Genomic DNA, 17,399 nt, shown 5'->3' on the forward strand with positions numbered 1-17,399 from the left:
TTCTTCCCAAGGAGCGGCCACGGACCACCCAGGAGCCTCAGCTGTTTTCTGGACTGCAGCCCCGTCACCCGCTGAGCCAGCCCTTCCCTACCCTCTTCTCTCACCACTGTCCTGCTAGGGACTTAGGGTGCCTCAGACGCTTCCAGAATAAAGTGCTGCTCCAGCTGCTGAGAAAGAGCACATATCCAGATACAGAAAATGTACACTCAAGCCTTTTGTTTTTTAACTCAAGAAAGGGCTTTTATTGTTTTTAACTCACTTCCTGGGAAGTTAATTTTTAAAACACTCTTACGGAGTTTGCTCATTGCTTGTGCTACCCTCAAAAATGATGCCAACCAAAACCCTCCGTGGCGGGGTGACCATCCCAACTGGGCCCACCCCCGAGCTTTCCAAGGGTGGGTCCGATTGGTGAGGTCCCCGGAAACCAGATGCTCACAGAGATGCTCCAGAAACCCCTGTGACTCAGTGGCTGGCTCTTCACTCACTCCGTGAACTCTATAAAAGTGTTCTTCTAAACAGTACCAATGACGTTCTAAGCCCTGGGCCACACTGCCTCAGCACAGACGAGCCAGGAAACGCGGACCCACTGACAACGGGCTGCATTCTGCTCCCAGCCTGAAACAGACGCGTAAACGGCATTACGGATGCATGGGACGGCGCGAGGCATGCGGGTGCGTTGCGTGCGGCAGAGGGGCACGCACATGCGTGGGCGTGAGGCGACATACACCCACAGGCGCGGTGACACAGCGGGAGCCGGCTTCTCCCCCAGCCAGCCTCCCTTCTCCAAACAAGCCCTCCTCCCGTAGGAAACCCACACCTGCGCCCACAAGCCCTTGTCCAGCCCACGTTACCAGGGCAATGTCCGAGTCCTGGGTGATCTCCCTGTGGGGGTCAACCTCTATGGGCATTTGGTCAGCAAATACCAAGCCGGCCAGCCGGACGCTGATCCCAGAGAGAAGGTGAAGCCTGCTCTGGAAGACCTGTGCCTGCTGGCGCGCTCCAGCACCCCCGCTCTGAGCAGCCTGACTGCTGATGTCCTCAGGGTGACGTCCTTGCCGCAGAGGCCACTGGCTGGCGCGCACACCCCTCCAGGATGTGTGTCCAGCGATCCCTCCAACAGCTTGTCCTTCACGGCAGGGCTGTGAACGCAGCTCTTGGGGCCAGATAGATGGGTGAGCCAGCGTAGGACAGAGACTGGGTTCCAGTTATTTCAGCATGTGCAAGCCCACAGGCCTGTCGAGTCCCGGCCCTTGGTCAAAGCCGGCCCCGGTGTCTTCTGCAGTCTCCGGTCTGGGAGCCATCAAGGGAGGGAGGTGGGCCGGGACAACACGGCGCTTCTGCTCCGGTCCTCTGCTCAGAGCCTGATTCCCTTCAGCCCACTTTCCAGATAATGCCGAATGTGAAACACAGTCCAGGAAAGTTAGTTCCGTCCGCTTGGCTGCCACAACACGGTGGGTGCGCTGGGAGCTAGCAGAGCTGGAGGAACGCTCGTGAGATGCTCCCTAGCAGGCCTCCTCCCCGAACCCCCAGGTTAAAAACAAAAGTAAACGACAACTCAAAAGGAACCTGAATTCTCCAGCGCTGGCCCTCTCCCCGGTGCGGGCTCCGAGCCCCCACACCAGTGTCTGAGTAGACCACGGCCCTGGCACCACCACCCCAAGGTGGGCAGCGTCCCCCCCCACCGTATGCCTGTGGCAGCTGAGCCAGGCCGGCCCGGCCCAGCGGGAGGTCTCTTCGGTTGCAGTAAGCCAGGCCTCCACCTGCCTTCCCTCATCGAGTGTCTCCATCCATCCTGGCAACACTGGGTACCATTGGTCTCCTGTCTCTGCCTCATGCCCTGGGCCATGCTAACCAGCCTGGTGGGCTTTCTAAAGCTCCGTGGGTGCCTGGTTTCCCCACAGAATGGGTCAGCCCAAGGACAGCCAGAGGAGGAGGAAGGCCTCATGGGAGCGCTGCCCCAAGACCCCAAATGACATACATTCCAGTCCTGTCCCTGGACGTGCGTGCGTGGAGGTCATGCAGCACGATGGGGGGAGGGGCGGGGGAGGGGCGCAGTCCCTGGCCCCCTGCCCGAGGGGGCGGCTGTGGCATGAGGGCGATGGGCCTCTGGAGGCGCGGGATGAGGTGCTGCCGGGTGGCCCTGGGCGCATGCAGGGGCTCAGGAGGCAGCCTCGTCTTCCTGGACGCCGGGGAGCTCTGGGCTCTTGCCCCCTTCGCCACACCCTTCTTTCCTGTTCAGGGGACACCAGGGATGGAGGGACCTCCGGGTCAGAAGATGGCCTCTGAATCCCAAAGGCTCTCAAATCCCCCTTCAGTGGCTCCCCCATGCTCAGCCTCCCTCTATCACAGCAGCTGCTCCCTGCCGGTCTCCCTGCCCCCAGCCTCAGCCCACAACCCCTTGGTGGCTCCCCATTGCCCAGAGATGAAGTAAGTCTAAACCTCCCAGCACAGCCTCTGGAGCCTCTCACGGTCTGAGCCAGCCAACTTCCCTACATCCTCCTCCTATCAGCCCAGCCAAGGGCTGTGTGTGTGTGTGCGTGTGTGTGTGTGTGTGTGTGACTTTGTTGTTTTGGGATGGAGTCTCGCTCTCTCTCGCAGGCTGGAGTGCAGTGGCACGATCTCGGCTCGTTGCAACCTCCACCTCCCAGGCTCAAGCGATCCTCCCACCTCAGCCTCCTGAGTAGCTAAAACTACAGGCATGCATCACCACACCCAGCTGAGTTTTGTATATTTTAATAGAGACAGGGTTTCACTAGGTTGCTCAGGCTGGTCTCAAACTCCTGGGCTCAAGTGATCCACCCACCTGGGCCTCCTAATGTGCTGGGATTATAGGCGTGACCATGCCGGCCTGAGGGCCTTCTGTGTCCACCTCAGTCAACCCCCAGCAGATCTGGGTAGAGGGACCTTCACTTTGCATTTTTCTTTGCCGTGTTCACAGGACAGAGTCCATCTATCAGTCGTGGGATTCTGTTACATTTCAACAGATTGCTAATTTTCCTCCTAAAATGTATCTTTTTAAAAGAACCAATAAATGGGTTTTGAGACCTCTAAAAAGGACCAACCCCATTTAACTCTACCATAGAGTTTCTACAATTATCCCAAAGTATAAAAAACAGTCTATGGCCGGTATAGTGGCTCATGCCTGCAATCCCAGCACTTTGGGAGGTTGAGACGGATGGATCGCCTGAGGTCAGGAGTTCAAGACCAGCCTGGACAACATGGTGAAACCTGTCTCTTCTAAAAATACAAAAATTAGCTGGCATGATGGTGGGTGCCTGTAATCCCAGCTACTAGGGAGGCTGAGGGAGGAGAATCACTTGAACGCAGAAGGCAGAGGTTGCAGTGAGCCAAGGTCACGCCTTTACACTCCAGCTTGGGCAGCAAGAGCGAAACACCATCTCAAAAACAAAACACATCTATCAAGGATAAATATTGGGACTTGATGATGAGGTAAAACCTGCTTTCAAAGTTAAACCTGGAGGCCAGGTGTGGTGGCTCATGCCTGTAATCCCAGCACTTTGGGAGGCCGAGGTGGGCAAATTCCTTGAGGCCAGGAGTTCAAGTGCAGCCTGGGTAACATGGCAAGACTCCATTTCTATTTAAAAAAAAAAAAAAAAAAAGCTCTACTCTTTTTTTCAGATGAAGTTTCGCTTTTGTTACCCAGGCTGGAGTGCAATGGCACAATCTCAGCTCACCACAACCTCCACCTCCTGGGTTCAGGCAATTCTCCTGCCTCAGCCTCCTGAGTAGCTGGGATTACAGGCACGCGCCATCATGCCCAGCTAATGTTTTGTATTTTTTAGTAGAGACGGGGTTTCACAATGTTGACCAGGACGGTCTCGATCTCTTGACCTTGTGATCCGCCCGCCTCGGCCTCCCAAAGTGCTGGGATTACAGGCTTGAGCCACCGCGCCCGGCAAAAAAGCTCTACTCTTAATTAAACTTGGGTCACAGGGTGTAAAATTTTATAGCTGGAAAGTATCTTGTCAGTGTTTGCTAGATACAACCTAGACCAGGCATCCCCAAACTTTTTACACAGGGGGCCAGTTCACTGTCCCTCAGATCGTTGGAGGGCTGCCACATACTGTGCTCCTCTCACTGACCACCAATGAAAGAGGTGCCCCTTCCTGAAGTGCGGTGGGGGGCCGGATAAATGGCCTCAGGGGGCTGCATGCCTCGGGCCGTAGTTTGGGGACACCTGACCTAGACACTAAATGTATCTTTTTTTTTTTTTTTTTTTTTTTTGAGACGGAGTTTCGCTCTTGTTACCCAGGCTGGAGTGCAATGGCGCAATCTCGGCTCACCGCAACCTCCGCCTCCTGGGTTCAGGCAATTCTCCTGCCTCAGCCTCCTAAGTAGCCGGGATTGCAGGCACGCACCACCATGCCCAGCTAATTTTTTGTATTTTTAGTAGAGACGGGGTTTCACCATGTTGACCAGGATGGTCTGGATCTCTTGACCTCGTGATCCACCCGCCTCGGCCTCCCAAAGTGCTGGGATTACAGGCTTGAGCCACCGCGCCCGGCCCTGTATCTTTATCCTGTGTCTGGCTTCACCTGCCACTAGGGGGTGCTGGATCACAGGGTCTGAGTCAGAGGGACCAGGTCTCCAGGTTTGCTAACACAGGCCTGATTCCACCTGTCCTGTCATAATTACTTTTTTTTTTTTTTTTTTTTTGAGACAGGGCCTGGCTCTGTCACCCAGGCTGGAGTACAGTGGTGCAATCTCAGCTCACTGCAACCTCCACCTCCCAGACTCGAGCAATCCTCCCCACTCAGCCTCCCAGGTAGGTAAGACTAACAGTGTGCACGATCACATGCAGCTAATTTTTCACTTTTTATTTTTAGATATGGGGTCTTGCTTTGTTGCCCAGGCTGGTCATGAACTCCGGGCCTCAAGCAATCCTGCCTTGGCCTCCCAAAGTGCTGGGATTATAGGCATAAGCCACCGTGCTAGCCTAATTATTAATGGCTTCCTCTTTGACTATCAAAAATGTCCCCATTTGGATGTCAAATTATATATGCCCCCCCGCCCCCTGCCACTAAGCACAGTCCCAGCATTAGGGGCCCACCTTCCTACATAAGCTCAGAGAATCCGCCCCCAACCCAACCACCTCGCTCAGGAGATGTCGGGAAACTGCAGGTGGGACCTCCGGGCCCCTCCTAGGCTCCACACCTCACGGCGGGCCTCTCTCTGAGTGCGAGCAAAGTCCAGCAGGAGCAGATGCCAGCCTGGCCTCTATGAGGGGGCCCGACGCTTCTGAAGAGCCCACCTACGAGAGGGAGACCTCACGGGAAACAAATGTGGTAGTCCCGGACAGGCCTGGAGACAGCGCTCCACTCTGGAAGCCAGGGTTCCTGGGCAGCGCAGGGACTCACCCCTCTGGGGAGTGTGCCTTCCACACAGAGCGGGCTGGCATGGGGCAAACGCCTCCCGCCAGCCCCTTCCCCGGAGCTTCTCTCCCGCGCCAGAGGAAGGCAGTGGTGGTCCCAGGACCACGCTGTGGTTCAGGACCCCCTGGCGGGTTTCTCTCTGCGGGTCTCTGTACAAACTCCACCGTGCCTTACTAGCATCCCAGACCGGCTTTGATTACAGTGGACGGAGGTGGAATGGCTGAGGCCGAGGCGCACAGGTTTGGGGAGCTGCTTTTCTGACCCGTCCTAGGAGGTGGTGAACCCACAGGCGTGGTCCACTGTGGGGAGCCCTCAGCAAATGGGGGTTCCTCTCTTGCGGTCCGCTGGCCAGCCTGTCCCCGCTTACTCACTGGACAAGCACTTACAAGGCATGTAGCCCCAGCGATGGTGCAGGCAGCCTGGGCCACTCAGGACAGCAGCCAGCGCTCCCCAAGGTCAGGCAGAGGGGCCGGCGCCTCTTCAACAGCCCGCCAGCCTCCTACAGGGAGCTCACATCAGCCTGTCTGCAAACCTCTGCCAGGCTGCCAAGGGCTGAGGGGGCTGCAGATTTGAAGCCCCAGAGGGGCTGGACTCCATGGGAATGTGTGACATCGAGGTTGATGGAAGAAGGGTCTTCCTGTCCATGGAGGGGGACTGTGTGAGGGCGGGATGCTGGCCCCAGGGGTGCAGCAGGGGCTGGGCCCCGAAGGTCCCTTTAGCCCCGACTAACCTTGGGGACAGAGATGCAAACGGGGCCAACTCCGAGACCTTGCCACGTCCCCAGGCTCTGGCCTCAGCCCAGCACCTGTGAGAGCGGGAGGACGGGACTCCGTCCTCCCCACTGCCCTCCAGGGAGCACCCGAGGCCTCGGCCCACCAGTACTTACAGCAGTAGGTTCCCTGGAGCAGACATGGAGCGCTCTTCCCTCCGCGCTTGGGGTTCAAACGGGTTCCCAAAGGAACGCTTCCTCAGCATGGACTTCACCAGGATCTGGGGAGGACACGGCGGCGTGAGAGGGAGGGCCCCGGCTCCCCGACACGCAGCTCCGCTCTGATTCCTGCCCCCATTTCAATCAGCAGAGCACAGAACGGCAGGGGCGAGGGCACAGAGGGCCGGCGGCTGGCGACCAGTTCCCGGGATGGCAGGGGCCGCTGCTGAGTGAGGAGGGGCCGGGGCTGGCCCACGAAGGGTCGGCAGGCCAGGCTGAGGGTGGGGCGGCCAGGGCTGGAAGTGGGAGTCCATTGGAAAACACCTTCTCCCTATGGTGGTAAGGTGCACGGTGGAGAGGCCATGCCATCCGTCCCACCTTCCCACCGCGGACCGAGAAGCAGCTGAGCCGCACGATGGCCGAGCTCATGGGGATGCCGCGAGGGGAGCACCGCCACAGCCTGGCTCTCTGCCTGTGTCCCTGCTCCGTGACAAGGACAGTGCCACGCCCTGCCCGCAGACACGCCGACTCACGCACAAGCAGAGCCAGCGGCACTCTGGCCAGTCCTACCCTCACTCACGTGTCTGCACCCATCCCGGCAACACTGCTCACCACTGGCTGCCTACCGATGCTGGACGCTGCGCTAGGCACCGGGGCCGCATGGAGGCCAAACGTCTAGCCCTCATGTAGCTTTCTTTCTTTTTTTTTTTTAAACAGAGTCTCACTCTCTCTCCAGGCTGCAATGCAGTGGCTCGATCTTGGCTCACTGCAACCTCCACCTCCTGGGTTCAGGTGATTCTCTTGCCCCAGCCTCCTGGGTAGCTGGGACTACAGGTGCGTGTCACAACACCTGGCTTTTTTTTTTTTTTTTTTTTTCCCCCCAGTAGAGACAGGGTTTCACTTTGTTGGCCAGGATGGTCTCAATCTCCTGACTTTGTGATCTGCCCACCTTGGCCTCCCAAAGTGCTGGGATTACAGGCGTGAGCCACTGCACCTGGCCATAGCTTTCTTTTTCTGTGTGTGTGAAGGAGTTTCACTGTCACCCAGGCTGGAGTGCAGTGATGTGCTCTCAGGTCACTGCAACCTCCGCCTCTAAGGTTCAAAGGATCCTTCTGCCTCAGCCTCCTGAGTAGCTGAGATTACAGGAGCCCATCACCACATCAGGCTAATTTTTTGTATTTTTGGTAGAGACAGGGTTTTACCATGTTGGCCAGGCTGGTCTCGAACTCCTGACCTCAGGTGATCTGCCTGCCTTGGCCTCCCAAAGTGCTGGGATTACAGGCGTGAGCCAGGGCGCCTGGCCATCATATAGCTTGTATTCTAGTTGGGAGGACAGGCAAGAAGTAAAGACGACAAATCAATAAAATATCTATGTTAGCAAGTGGAAAGGAAAAAACAAAACCAGGGAATGGTGATGAATGACACAGGAGGGAAGCTACAGGGGCAGGAAGGCTCGCTTTTCCCTCAAAGCTGAAGGAAGAGGGGCAGCGCATCCTGGGGCCGACTGGAGCGGCACTCCCCAGGCAGAGGGAAGTGAACGCTAAAGGCTCTCGGCAGCCCCTTCCGTGGCACATGGCCAGAGCTGAGTGCATGACGGGGGACACTGGAGGAGCCCCGCAGAAAAACAGGGTTAGGGAGGGCAGGCTGGGGGTCCGACTCTGAGGGAGTCGGAGTGAGAAGCAGGCTCTGAGCCGAGAGGTGACACTCGCACCACCAGGACCGTGCTGGCTGCTGAGTTGAGCATTAACGGGGGTACAGGAGCGAGAGTAGAAGCAGAGGACAATATGAGAGGCTCTTCCAGTGTCTCGGGGAGAAGCGATGCTGGCTAAGACCAGGGATGTGGCCATGGGGACTCTGTGGGAGCTGCCTGGCTCCAGGGACCCCAGAGAGCCAAGTAAGCACACGGGGCAGGGATTCAGCCAGCTGGTCCTAGCTGGGCCAGGACCCTGCAGGGGGGGTGATGGGGGTGGGGATAAAGGCCCCACCCACAGCAACAGCTTCCCTGGCCCTCGTTCCTGGCCTTGTGCTTGCCCTGACTCACTCTCAGGCAGGGGCAGGGCAGGACTCTCAGTGGCCCTGATGGCCACCAGGGACAACATGAATCACTTCCAAGTGCTAATATGGAAGCCGAGCAGAGGAAGAGGAGCAAAGCTGAAACAGGAGCAGGCCCGAAGGCTGCTCTGACTCAAGGGCGCTGGGGGAGATGCAGGCTCTGCAGGAGATGCAGGCTCCGTCTGACTGACACTCAGGCTGTGGGGAGGATGCAGGCTCTGTCTAACTGACACCCAGGCTCTGGGGGGGATGCAGGCTCTGTCTAACTGACACTCAGGCTCTGGGAAGGATGCAGGCTCTGTCTAACTGACACTCAGGCTCTGGGAAGGATGCAGGCTCTGTCTAACTGACACTCAGGCTCTGGGAAGGATGCAGGCTCTGTCTAACTGACACTCAGGCTCTGGGAAGGATGCAGGCTCTGTCTAACTGACACTCAGGCTCTGAGGGAGATACAGGCGCTGTCTAACTGACACTCAGGCTCTGGGAAGGATGCAGTCTCTGTCCAACTGACACTCAGGCTCTGGGAAGGATGCAGTCTCTGTCTAACTGACACTCAGGCTCTGAGGGAGATACAGGCTCTGTCTAACTGACACGAAGGCTCTCAGGGAGATACCGGCACTGTCTAACTGACACACAAGCTCTGCAGGATACAGGCGCCGTCTAACTGACACTCAGCTCTAGGGGGGATGCAGGCTCTCTCTACCTGACACGTAAGCTCTGAGGGAGATACAGGCGCTGTCTAACTGACACTCAGGCTCTGGGGGGGGACGCAATCTCTCTCTAACTGACACGTAGGCTCTGAGGGAGATACAGTCACTGTCTGACACACAAGCTCTGCAGGATACAGGCGCCATCTAACTGACACTCAGGCTCTGGGGGGAATGCAGGCTCTGTCTAACTGACAGGCTCTGCGGCAGATGCAGGTGCTGCCTAACTGACACACGGGCTCTACAGGGATGCAGACTGTGACACTCAGGCTCTGCAGGAGATGCAGGCACCATCTAACTGACATGCGGGTTCTGCAGGAGATGCAGGCACGGTCTAACTGACATGCGGGTTCTGCAGGAGATGCAGGCACCGTCTAACTGACATGCGGGTTCTGCAGGAGATGCAGGCACCGTCTAACTGACATGCGGGTTCTGCAGGAGATGCAGGCACCGTCTAACTGACATGCGGGTTCTGCAGGAGATGCAGGCACCGTCTAACTGACACTCAGGCGCTGGGGGGGATGCGGGCTCTGTCTAACTGACACTTGGGCTCCAATCCGAAGGCCGCCCAGGCTGTACCCCTGTGGTGTCCTCAGCACCTCGAGCAGTGCATGGAGAATGGGGTTCAGTAACTGCCTGGAAGGAAGGAAACGCTTTATCCAGTCATGGTGACTACCGCCATTCAGCAAAGGCTATTTCTTTTTCTTTTTCTTTTTCTTTTTTGAGGTGGGGTCTCCTTCTGTTGCCCAGGCTGGAGTGCAATGGTGTGATCTCAGCTCATTGCAACCTCCGCCTCCCGGGTTCAAGCGATTCTCCTGCCTCAGCCTCCTGAGCAGCTGGGATTACAGGTGCCTGCCACCACACCCGGTTAATTTTTTTGTATTTTTAGTAGAGACGGGGTTTCACCATGTTAGCCAGGCTGGCCTCGAACTCCTGACCTCAGGTGATTCCAAAGTGCTAGGATTACAGGTGTGAGCCACTGTGCCCGGTATTTCTTTAAATCCGTCACTCTCCCCACCAAGCCCCCCGGTCTCCCCGCCACAAGACCTCCTCCTCCATGGGCCTCCAGCAGAATGGCATTTCCAGTGGCCCGGATCACAGCTGGCTGGCCAGGGAGGCCTCTATGCCCCCTGAGGACTAGGCATATAGCAAGGCTCAGGCCCCCGAGGGCTTCCAGGACAAGGCAGCATCCACCTAGCCCTCTTACCACAGTGGTCCAGCTGGGGATGAGCCTGACGGAGTTCTTCACCTCCTCCTCCGTCACCTCCACCACGCTGCAGTGCTCCTCCTCCGAGGGCAGGGGCTCCTCCCCATTCTTGGTCACCCAAGGGTGCAACTGTAGGGGCCGAGAGGGCAGGGAGAGAGGAGAGGTCAGGCCACAGGCAGACACTCAATCAGCAAAGGACTCCAGGCCTTTTACCAGAATCACCTGGAAGGATGGGAAGTCCACAGACCCAAACCGCACCCACATGCATCCCGGTATAGAGCTCTCCAGAAGGGGAAACTGACGCCCCCTTCCTGTGTCCCAGCCCAGCCCAGGAACTCCAGTCCCCGACCTTGATGTCCGGCACCCCAATCCTCGTCTCGGGATTCTTGTCCAGCATCTTCAGGATTAGGTCCTTGAGCTCCTCGCTGATCTTGGGCCTGGAGAGGGCGTTGGAAGGAGAGGGTGGGCGTGCTGATGGGGACCCTTCCTGTCCATCTCTCCTCCCCAAACCCTCGTCCCTTGGACAGGAAGACTGAGTTCATATGACAAGTGCTCGGAAAGCCTTTCCTGAGCAGGAGGAAACGTCTCCTTCCAGGACAGGGGCACAAACAGACTTCCATGCACACTGGACACCCCACTGGGTGGCAAAATGGTGAGGAGTCACTTCATGGGACCTCAGGGCCTTTGGTTCCACTCACCACCTCATCCTTTTCTACACCCAGGGAAGATCCTCTCTCATTTCAGAGGAGGAAGCAGAGGCCCACAGAGGTTAGGAGGCTGGCACAGTGCCACAGAAGAGGGTAGGCAGAGACGGGAGACTCAGGGGTGGGGGAGCAGCCCCCTCAGTGCCCCCTCAGCCTGAACTCTCTCTGCCCAGACCCCAGGCTTCTTTGCCACCAATGGTCTTGGGGAGACCATCCTTCCAGGTCTAGGGAGCAGAAGCCACTCTCAGGACTGTTGGCTTCGGTTCCTCCTATTATCTTAGATGCTTCATCTCTTTTAAAATTCCTGTGCCAGGGAGAAAAACATCCCTGGCAGGGGGCAGAGAAGGAAGAGAGGTACCCAGGTACCACTGTGGAGGTCAGGAGGGAAGCCAATCAAAGGATGAGGAGGAAAGGGACGGAAGCCAGCTGGCTGGTGCTTGGGAAAGGGAGTGATACCCTAGATAAGCGGGTGGCAGAATCCGAAATGCTTGAACACTAGGGCCAGGGCATGGCCTCCATCCTGCAGACTCGGAGAAGCCCCAGACAAACTTCAAGCAGGAGATGCGGGCAGGTGTGTGGGCAGGTGTTCAGGCAGGTGTGGAGGCAGGAGATTCAGGCAGGTGTGGAGGCAGGAGATTCAGGCAGGTGTGGAGGCAGGTGTGCGGGCAGGTGTGTGGGCAGATGTGGAGGCAGGAGATGCAGGCAGGTGTGGAGGCAGGAGATGTGGGCAGGTGTGGAGGCAAGTGTGTGGGCAGGAGGCGTGGGCAGGTGTGAGGGCAGGTGTGCAGGCAGGAGATGTGGGCAGGTGTGAGGGCAGGTGTGCGGGCAGGTGTGTGGGCAGGAGATGCGGACAGGAGACGCGGGCAGGTGTGTGGGCAGGAGACGCGGGCAGGTGTGAGGGCAGGAGATGCGGGTAGGAGACGCAGGCAGGTGTGAGGGCAGGAGACGCGGGCAGGTGTGCGGGCAGGAGATGCGGGCAGGTGTGCGGGCAGGAGCGTTGTGCCTTGTGTACCAGGGCTGCCCCTGCCTGTGTTGGCTGGACTGGAGGGAGGCCAGTTGCAGGGAGACCAGGGTGGAGAGTGGTGAGACAAGTCTGAGAGAAGCCTGAGCCCCGAATGAGGCACAGGGTGCAGGTGGCAACAGCGCCCAGAGACAGGGAAGAGGAGGACTCAAGGAGGCCTGGGGACCACACAGGAAAGGAGCAGGTGTCACTGAGGACAAAGTCCATTCAGTTTCCGTATTTTTTGGGAAACAGAGTTTCACTCTGTCTCCCAGGCTGGAGTGCAGTGGTGCAATCTCAGCTCACTGCAACCTCTGCCTCCCAGGTTCAAGTAATTCTCGTGCCTCAGCCTCCTGAATAACGGACTACAGAAACGTGCCACCACGCCTGGCTAATTTTTGTATTCTTAGTAGAGACAGGGTTTTGCCATGTTGGCCAGGCTGGTCTCGAACTCCTGACCTCAGGTGATCCACCTGCCTCAGCCTCCCAAAGTGCTGGGATTACAGGTGTGAGCCACCGCGTCCGGCCTCCATTTCCCTCCTGAAATGCACTCCTGAAGAGGAGACAGGGCGCTCAGGCTCCTCCATCAGGAGGTGAACCACGCAGGAGCAGGAGGCCTTCCAGGCTGCCTGCCGGGCCAGACCTCCGTCACAATGGAAGAGCTGGGAGGAAGGTGGTTTGAGCCCCAGCCCCTGACAGCTCTCCTCCAGAGCATCCCCTTTTCCATCTGTGAAATGGGGGGTGCGCTAGCATCCCGAAGCTCCCTGACCCTGAGTAGGGGAAGGAGAAGTTCCCCTGGAGTCCAGGGGCTGGGTGGGTGGTGCCACTGACCCCGGGCAGGCCTGCGATGAAGGAGTGGAGGGAGCGATGTTGTGGTCATCCCGGGCCAACGCTGGAACTCAGGGCTCCCATCCATACAGTGGTGTCTTGGAGACCCTTGGCTCCAGAGTCCCACCCCTCCATCGTTTCAGGGGTCCCTCCCAGGGAACCACATCGCCACCTTCCTATCTGAGGCTGGGGTCCTCAAAGGGCAAAAGCTCTGCTAAAACCCAGACACCAGGGGTGGGTGGTAGCCCCCTTGGTCCCCTGGGTGGACAACTCACTCCTCCGGAAACACCACGGGCTCATTCTTGATCTTCCTGTGGAGCGCCAGGATGTAATCGTCGATGAATGGGCACTGCAGGGTGGAGAGGGAGACGAAGGAGGTGGGCCCGGGGCCTTGACGCGTGCCAGGGGACCAGCCCCCACCCCTTGGTGGGGCTGGGGCAGGGGCAGCTCTGGGTTCCCGATGACATGAGAAGGACCTCAATTCATTTGCTCGGGGCCTGGCACACTGCAAACGTGCCACAAGTGTTGACTGAATGAATGAGTCACGGGGAATGATGAGGCTGGTGCATGCACCGCCATGACAGCCACCTGCAGCCAGGCCTCCGCTCCCAGGGCCACTGAAATTCCCGCCTGCCCCTTGGTGCGGTCACTGGAGCAGGAGCACCTGCAGGCCGGGATTTCGGTCACACTAGCACTGGGTGTCCCCAGCATTCCAACTCAGCCAGGGTAGGAGTGAAGGACAATTGGTTGAACGAATGAGCAACAGAGTGAATGTGTGGCTCAATGAATGAATGGCATCAAGGGACAGAGGGACGGGAGCACTCTGGCTGGGGAGGTGGCAACACCATCAGCACCTCCCCTTGGGTGCCTGCCGTCCTGGGACCCCTTCCCTCGAATCCCTCCACAGGGGATGGGAGAAAGACAGAAAAAGCCTCTTCTCTCTCAGGCTTCTCCGAGCCAGGTGGGCCCTTTCAAAAGCCACTTTGCTTAAGGACAGAAAGGAAGGGCCTGCATCCGTCACCCATGCCCGCCTCACTGGACCTGCCCCAGCTCTGCTGGCATCCCCGGCACTCACCTTCCCATAGACAAAGCAGTACAACGTGACGCCGGAGGCCCACACGTCCAAGGCCTGGAGAGAAACACGCCCACATCAGTGCCCAACAGGCACCGCTGCCTCTGCCCACCCAGCTCCAGTGGGCTGCAGGAGAGGCCTGCAGGGAACCTCTTTCCCCTGTCATGTATTCACTCAACAAACACGCCCCGGTGCCTCTTCCACACTGAGTGATGTGCTGACTGCTGAGGACACAGAGCCAGCCAGAACAGGGCCTCCACCCTCCAGGGGTTCTGGGTCTCCTTGGGACAGGTTCAACCAGGTACATTTCCAACTCAACAGGTACAAAACCTCCTTCAGCCACAGGGTCACATGAGCTGCTCCCACGTGACACCCCATCCCAGGAATGACGGTATATATGGAACTTCTACTCAATAAACCAGCTCGGGCTTATAGGAGTCACCCCTTCTCCTAACAACCCACCTTCTTCCTGGTATTGCGAGCAGCCCCTGCCCACACAGAGGCCCTGCCCACTCACTCCCTTGCCCACGGCCACTGCAACAACTCCTCCCGGCTCCTAAGCACCCCTGGGCTTCCCCACGGCCTGGATTCCAACACGCGCTCTCTCTACCTTCTCCTGCTCTGGGACGTCACCTCTTCTGGTATCCACTCTCTCGCTTACGTGAGTGATTCACAAATCTCTACTGACATATTCCTGCCCCAGATGCATCATCTGAATCCAATCAGGGAACACCAGACAAATGCAAACTGACAACATTCTACAAACTAACAGGCTTGTTCTCTTCAAAATGGCAAGGTCAGGAAAGGCACAGGAAGGCCAAGGCGCTCCTCCAGATCAAAGGGCACCAAGGACAACAAAGAGAACGGAGGATGGGTCCCTGGACCCGAGAAAGAAAAAGTTCCGAAGGACAGTATCAGGACAACAGAGAGCGTTTAAATAAGGTCTGTGGATTATATATGTATTTTTTTTTCCAGATGGAGTCTCACTCTGTCACCCAGGCTGGAGAGCAATGGCGCGATCTCGGCTCACTGCAATCTCTGCCTCCTGGGTTCAAGCAATTCTCCTGCCTCAGCCTCCTAAGTAGCTGGAATTACAGGTGTCCGCCACCACACTCAGCTAATTTTTTATTTTTTTTGAGATGGAGTCTCGCTTTGTCACCAGGCTGGAGTGCAGTGACGGATCTTGGCTCACTGCAACCTCCGCCTCCTGGGTTCAAGCGATTCTTCTGCCTCGGCCTCCCTAGTAGCTGGGACCACAGGCACGCACCACCATGCTCGGCTATTTTTTTTTTTTTTGTATTTTTAGTAGAGATGGGTTTCACCATATTGGCCCGGCTGGTCTGGAATTCCTGACCTTGTGATCCGCCAGCCTAGGCCTCCCAAAGTGCTGGGATTACATTCATGAGCCACCGTGCCTGGCCAATTTTTGTATTTTTTAGTAGAGACAGGGTTTTGCCGTGTTGGCCAGGCTGATCTTGAACTCCTGACTTCAGGTGATCCACCGGCCTCGGCCTCCCAAAGGGCTGGGATTACAGGTGTGAACCACCATGCCCGGCCTATATTTAAATCTTATCAATGACGACTTTCCTAATTTTGATCACTGTTCTGAGGTTATGTAAGAGAATGTCCCTGTTCTTAGGAAACAGCCACTGAAGTGTTTAGTGATCAAAGGGCATAACATCCTCCACGTAACTTTCAAATGGCTCAGAAAGATGCAGTATGAGTACAGATAAATAGAAAAAGATGACAAGAGAGCAAACGGGGCAAAAGGTCAACAACTGGTGAATCTGGGTAAAAAGATGTATGGGGTTCCTTTGTACTGTTCTTCCAGCTTTTCCATAAATGTAGAATTAGATCAAAATAAAACATTTCAAAAAGTCTTTATCAACATCCCCAACCTCTTTTTTCCTTTCATTTTTCGAGACAAGGTCTCAGTCAGTCACTCAGGCTGGAGTGCAGTGGCGCGATCACAGCTCACTGCAGCCCCCAGCTCCTGGACACGAGTGGTCCTCCCACCTCCGCCTCCCGAGTAACTGGGACTACAGGCATGCACCACCACGCCTGGCTAATTTTTTTTGTGGAAGTGGGGTCTTGCTATGCTGTCCAGGCTTATCTCAACTTCCCAGCCTTAAGAGCCCCACCTTTACCTCCGAAAGCACTCCGATTACAGGCATGAGCCACTGTGCCCGGCCTCCTGAGCTCTTTCCTGGACACTCAACAGGCGTCCAAACACCACTCGGCCACAGCCTCCCTGGCGGTGGGGTGGTTGGCACCCAACAAGTGAAAACAGTCATGTACCCAAGAAACTATGCCAGACTGTGTAACCTCTTGTTCAGACAACTCTGCCTGTGTTTCTGTGGCTTAGGAGAAAGCCCAGACTGCCAGGCCCTCTACCCTCTGCCCTCACCCCGTGCCCCTCTGTTCTCTGGTTTATTCTCTGGGCTCCAGGTCCTGCTCAGATCCTCCCCATTCTTCAAGGGCCAGTTCAAACCCTGCCATGTCCAAGATCGGCGGGGGGACCTCCAACTTCCCCCCAAACCAACTGGAGGGCAGGAAACAGGCTTCTCTTTGGCTCTGCCTGTTCTGCAGCCCGGTCCAGAACCCAGCACAGAGTAACCGACAGGAAATATCTGCAAGGGAGATTGGGGGCCGCTTTGCTGGAAAACAGGAGGAGACCAAAAGCGAGGAGTTTATCAGGCTCCAAGAAGAGGCAACTGTGTCACTCCCTAGACACAAGGACCCTGGCACCCTCCGGTGGGAAATGGGGTCCCTGCAGCAAGCTACCAGGCCCCTCCACCTGAACCCCAGCTTGGCCCGGGGCCTGAGAGTCACCTTCCCACTGAAGCTCTGGCCGGAGTCAGAAATGGCCTCGGGGGCCATGAAGGCCGGCGTCCCCGCCGTGCTGGACAGCTGAGCATCGTTCCCCTCAAACTGGTTGCTGACGCCGAAGTCGGCGATCTTCACGTGCCCATCGTCCCCCAGGAGCAGGTTGGACGGCTTGATGTCCCTGTGGACGATCTTCTGGCAGTGCACTGGAGAGAAAGGGGGCCTGATCTGTGTGCTGGCCTGGGCACTGCTGTCCGGGAGCCCACGCCTGTCCTCGCCCAGCCAGGGACACCCCAGCCTATGCATGCTTTCGTCTTGGTGACGAACCGGGAAGAGGACGTCAGGGCCATCCGCCCCATGCAGGTGAGGACACTGAACCCAGGCTGTGAGCGGCAGAGCCAGGACTGGAACCTTAGGAGTCTGGACTCCTCCCTGCCCTTTCCATGAAAAATGAGGTGCCTGTTGCTGAGTGGGCAGGTCACAGGAAACTAGGGCAGAAGAACTCTTTTTTTTTTTTTTTTTTTTTTTGAGACAGAGTCTCACTCTATTGCCCAGGCTGGAGTACAATGGTGTCATTCCAGCTCACTGCAACCTCCGCCTCCCAGGATCAAGCAATTCTCCTGTCTCAGCCTCCCAAGTAGCTGGGATTCCAGGCATAAGCCAGCATGCCCGGATAATTTTT

General features: G+C 57.1%; 1 protein-coding gene across 3 annotated transcripts in view; it reads right to left on the reverse strand.

The window, feature by feature from the left end:
* Positions 1–213: 213 nt before the first annotated feature.
* The window catches only part of CAMKK1 (calcium/calmodulin dependent protein kinase kinase 1), a 33,250-nt gene continuing 16,064 nt past the window's right edge, over positions 214–17,399 (reverse strand). The window contains exons 10-16 of one of the 3 annotated variants that reach the window (XM_039476730.2): positions 16,724–16,923; positions 13,895–13,948; positions 13,095–13,168; positions 10,637–10,724; positions 10,288–10,416; positions 6,280–6,383; positions 214–2,231 (exon numbers count right to left, since the gene is read on the reverse strand). In XM_039476730.2, the coding sequence (XP_039332664.1) occupies positions 2,159–2,231; positions 6,280–6,383; positions 10,288–10,416; positions 10,637–10,724; positions 13,095–13,168; positions 13,895–13,948; positions 16,724–16,923 (722 nt within the window). In that variant the 3' untranslated portion in view covers positions 214–2,158. The other 2 variants (XM_074388370.1, XM_074388371.1) reach the window with 2 other exon arrangements.

The sequence above is a fragment of the Saimiri boliviensis genome, chromosome 17 (genome assembly GCF_048565385.1).
Source record: "Saimiri boliviensis isolate mSaiBol1 chromosome 17, mSaiBol1.pri, whole genome shotgun sequence".
Taxonomy (NCBI): Eukaryota; Metazoa; Chordata; class Mammalia; order Primates; family Cebidae; genus Saimiri; species Saimiri boliviensis.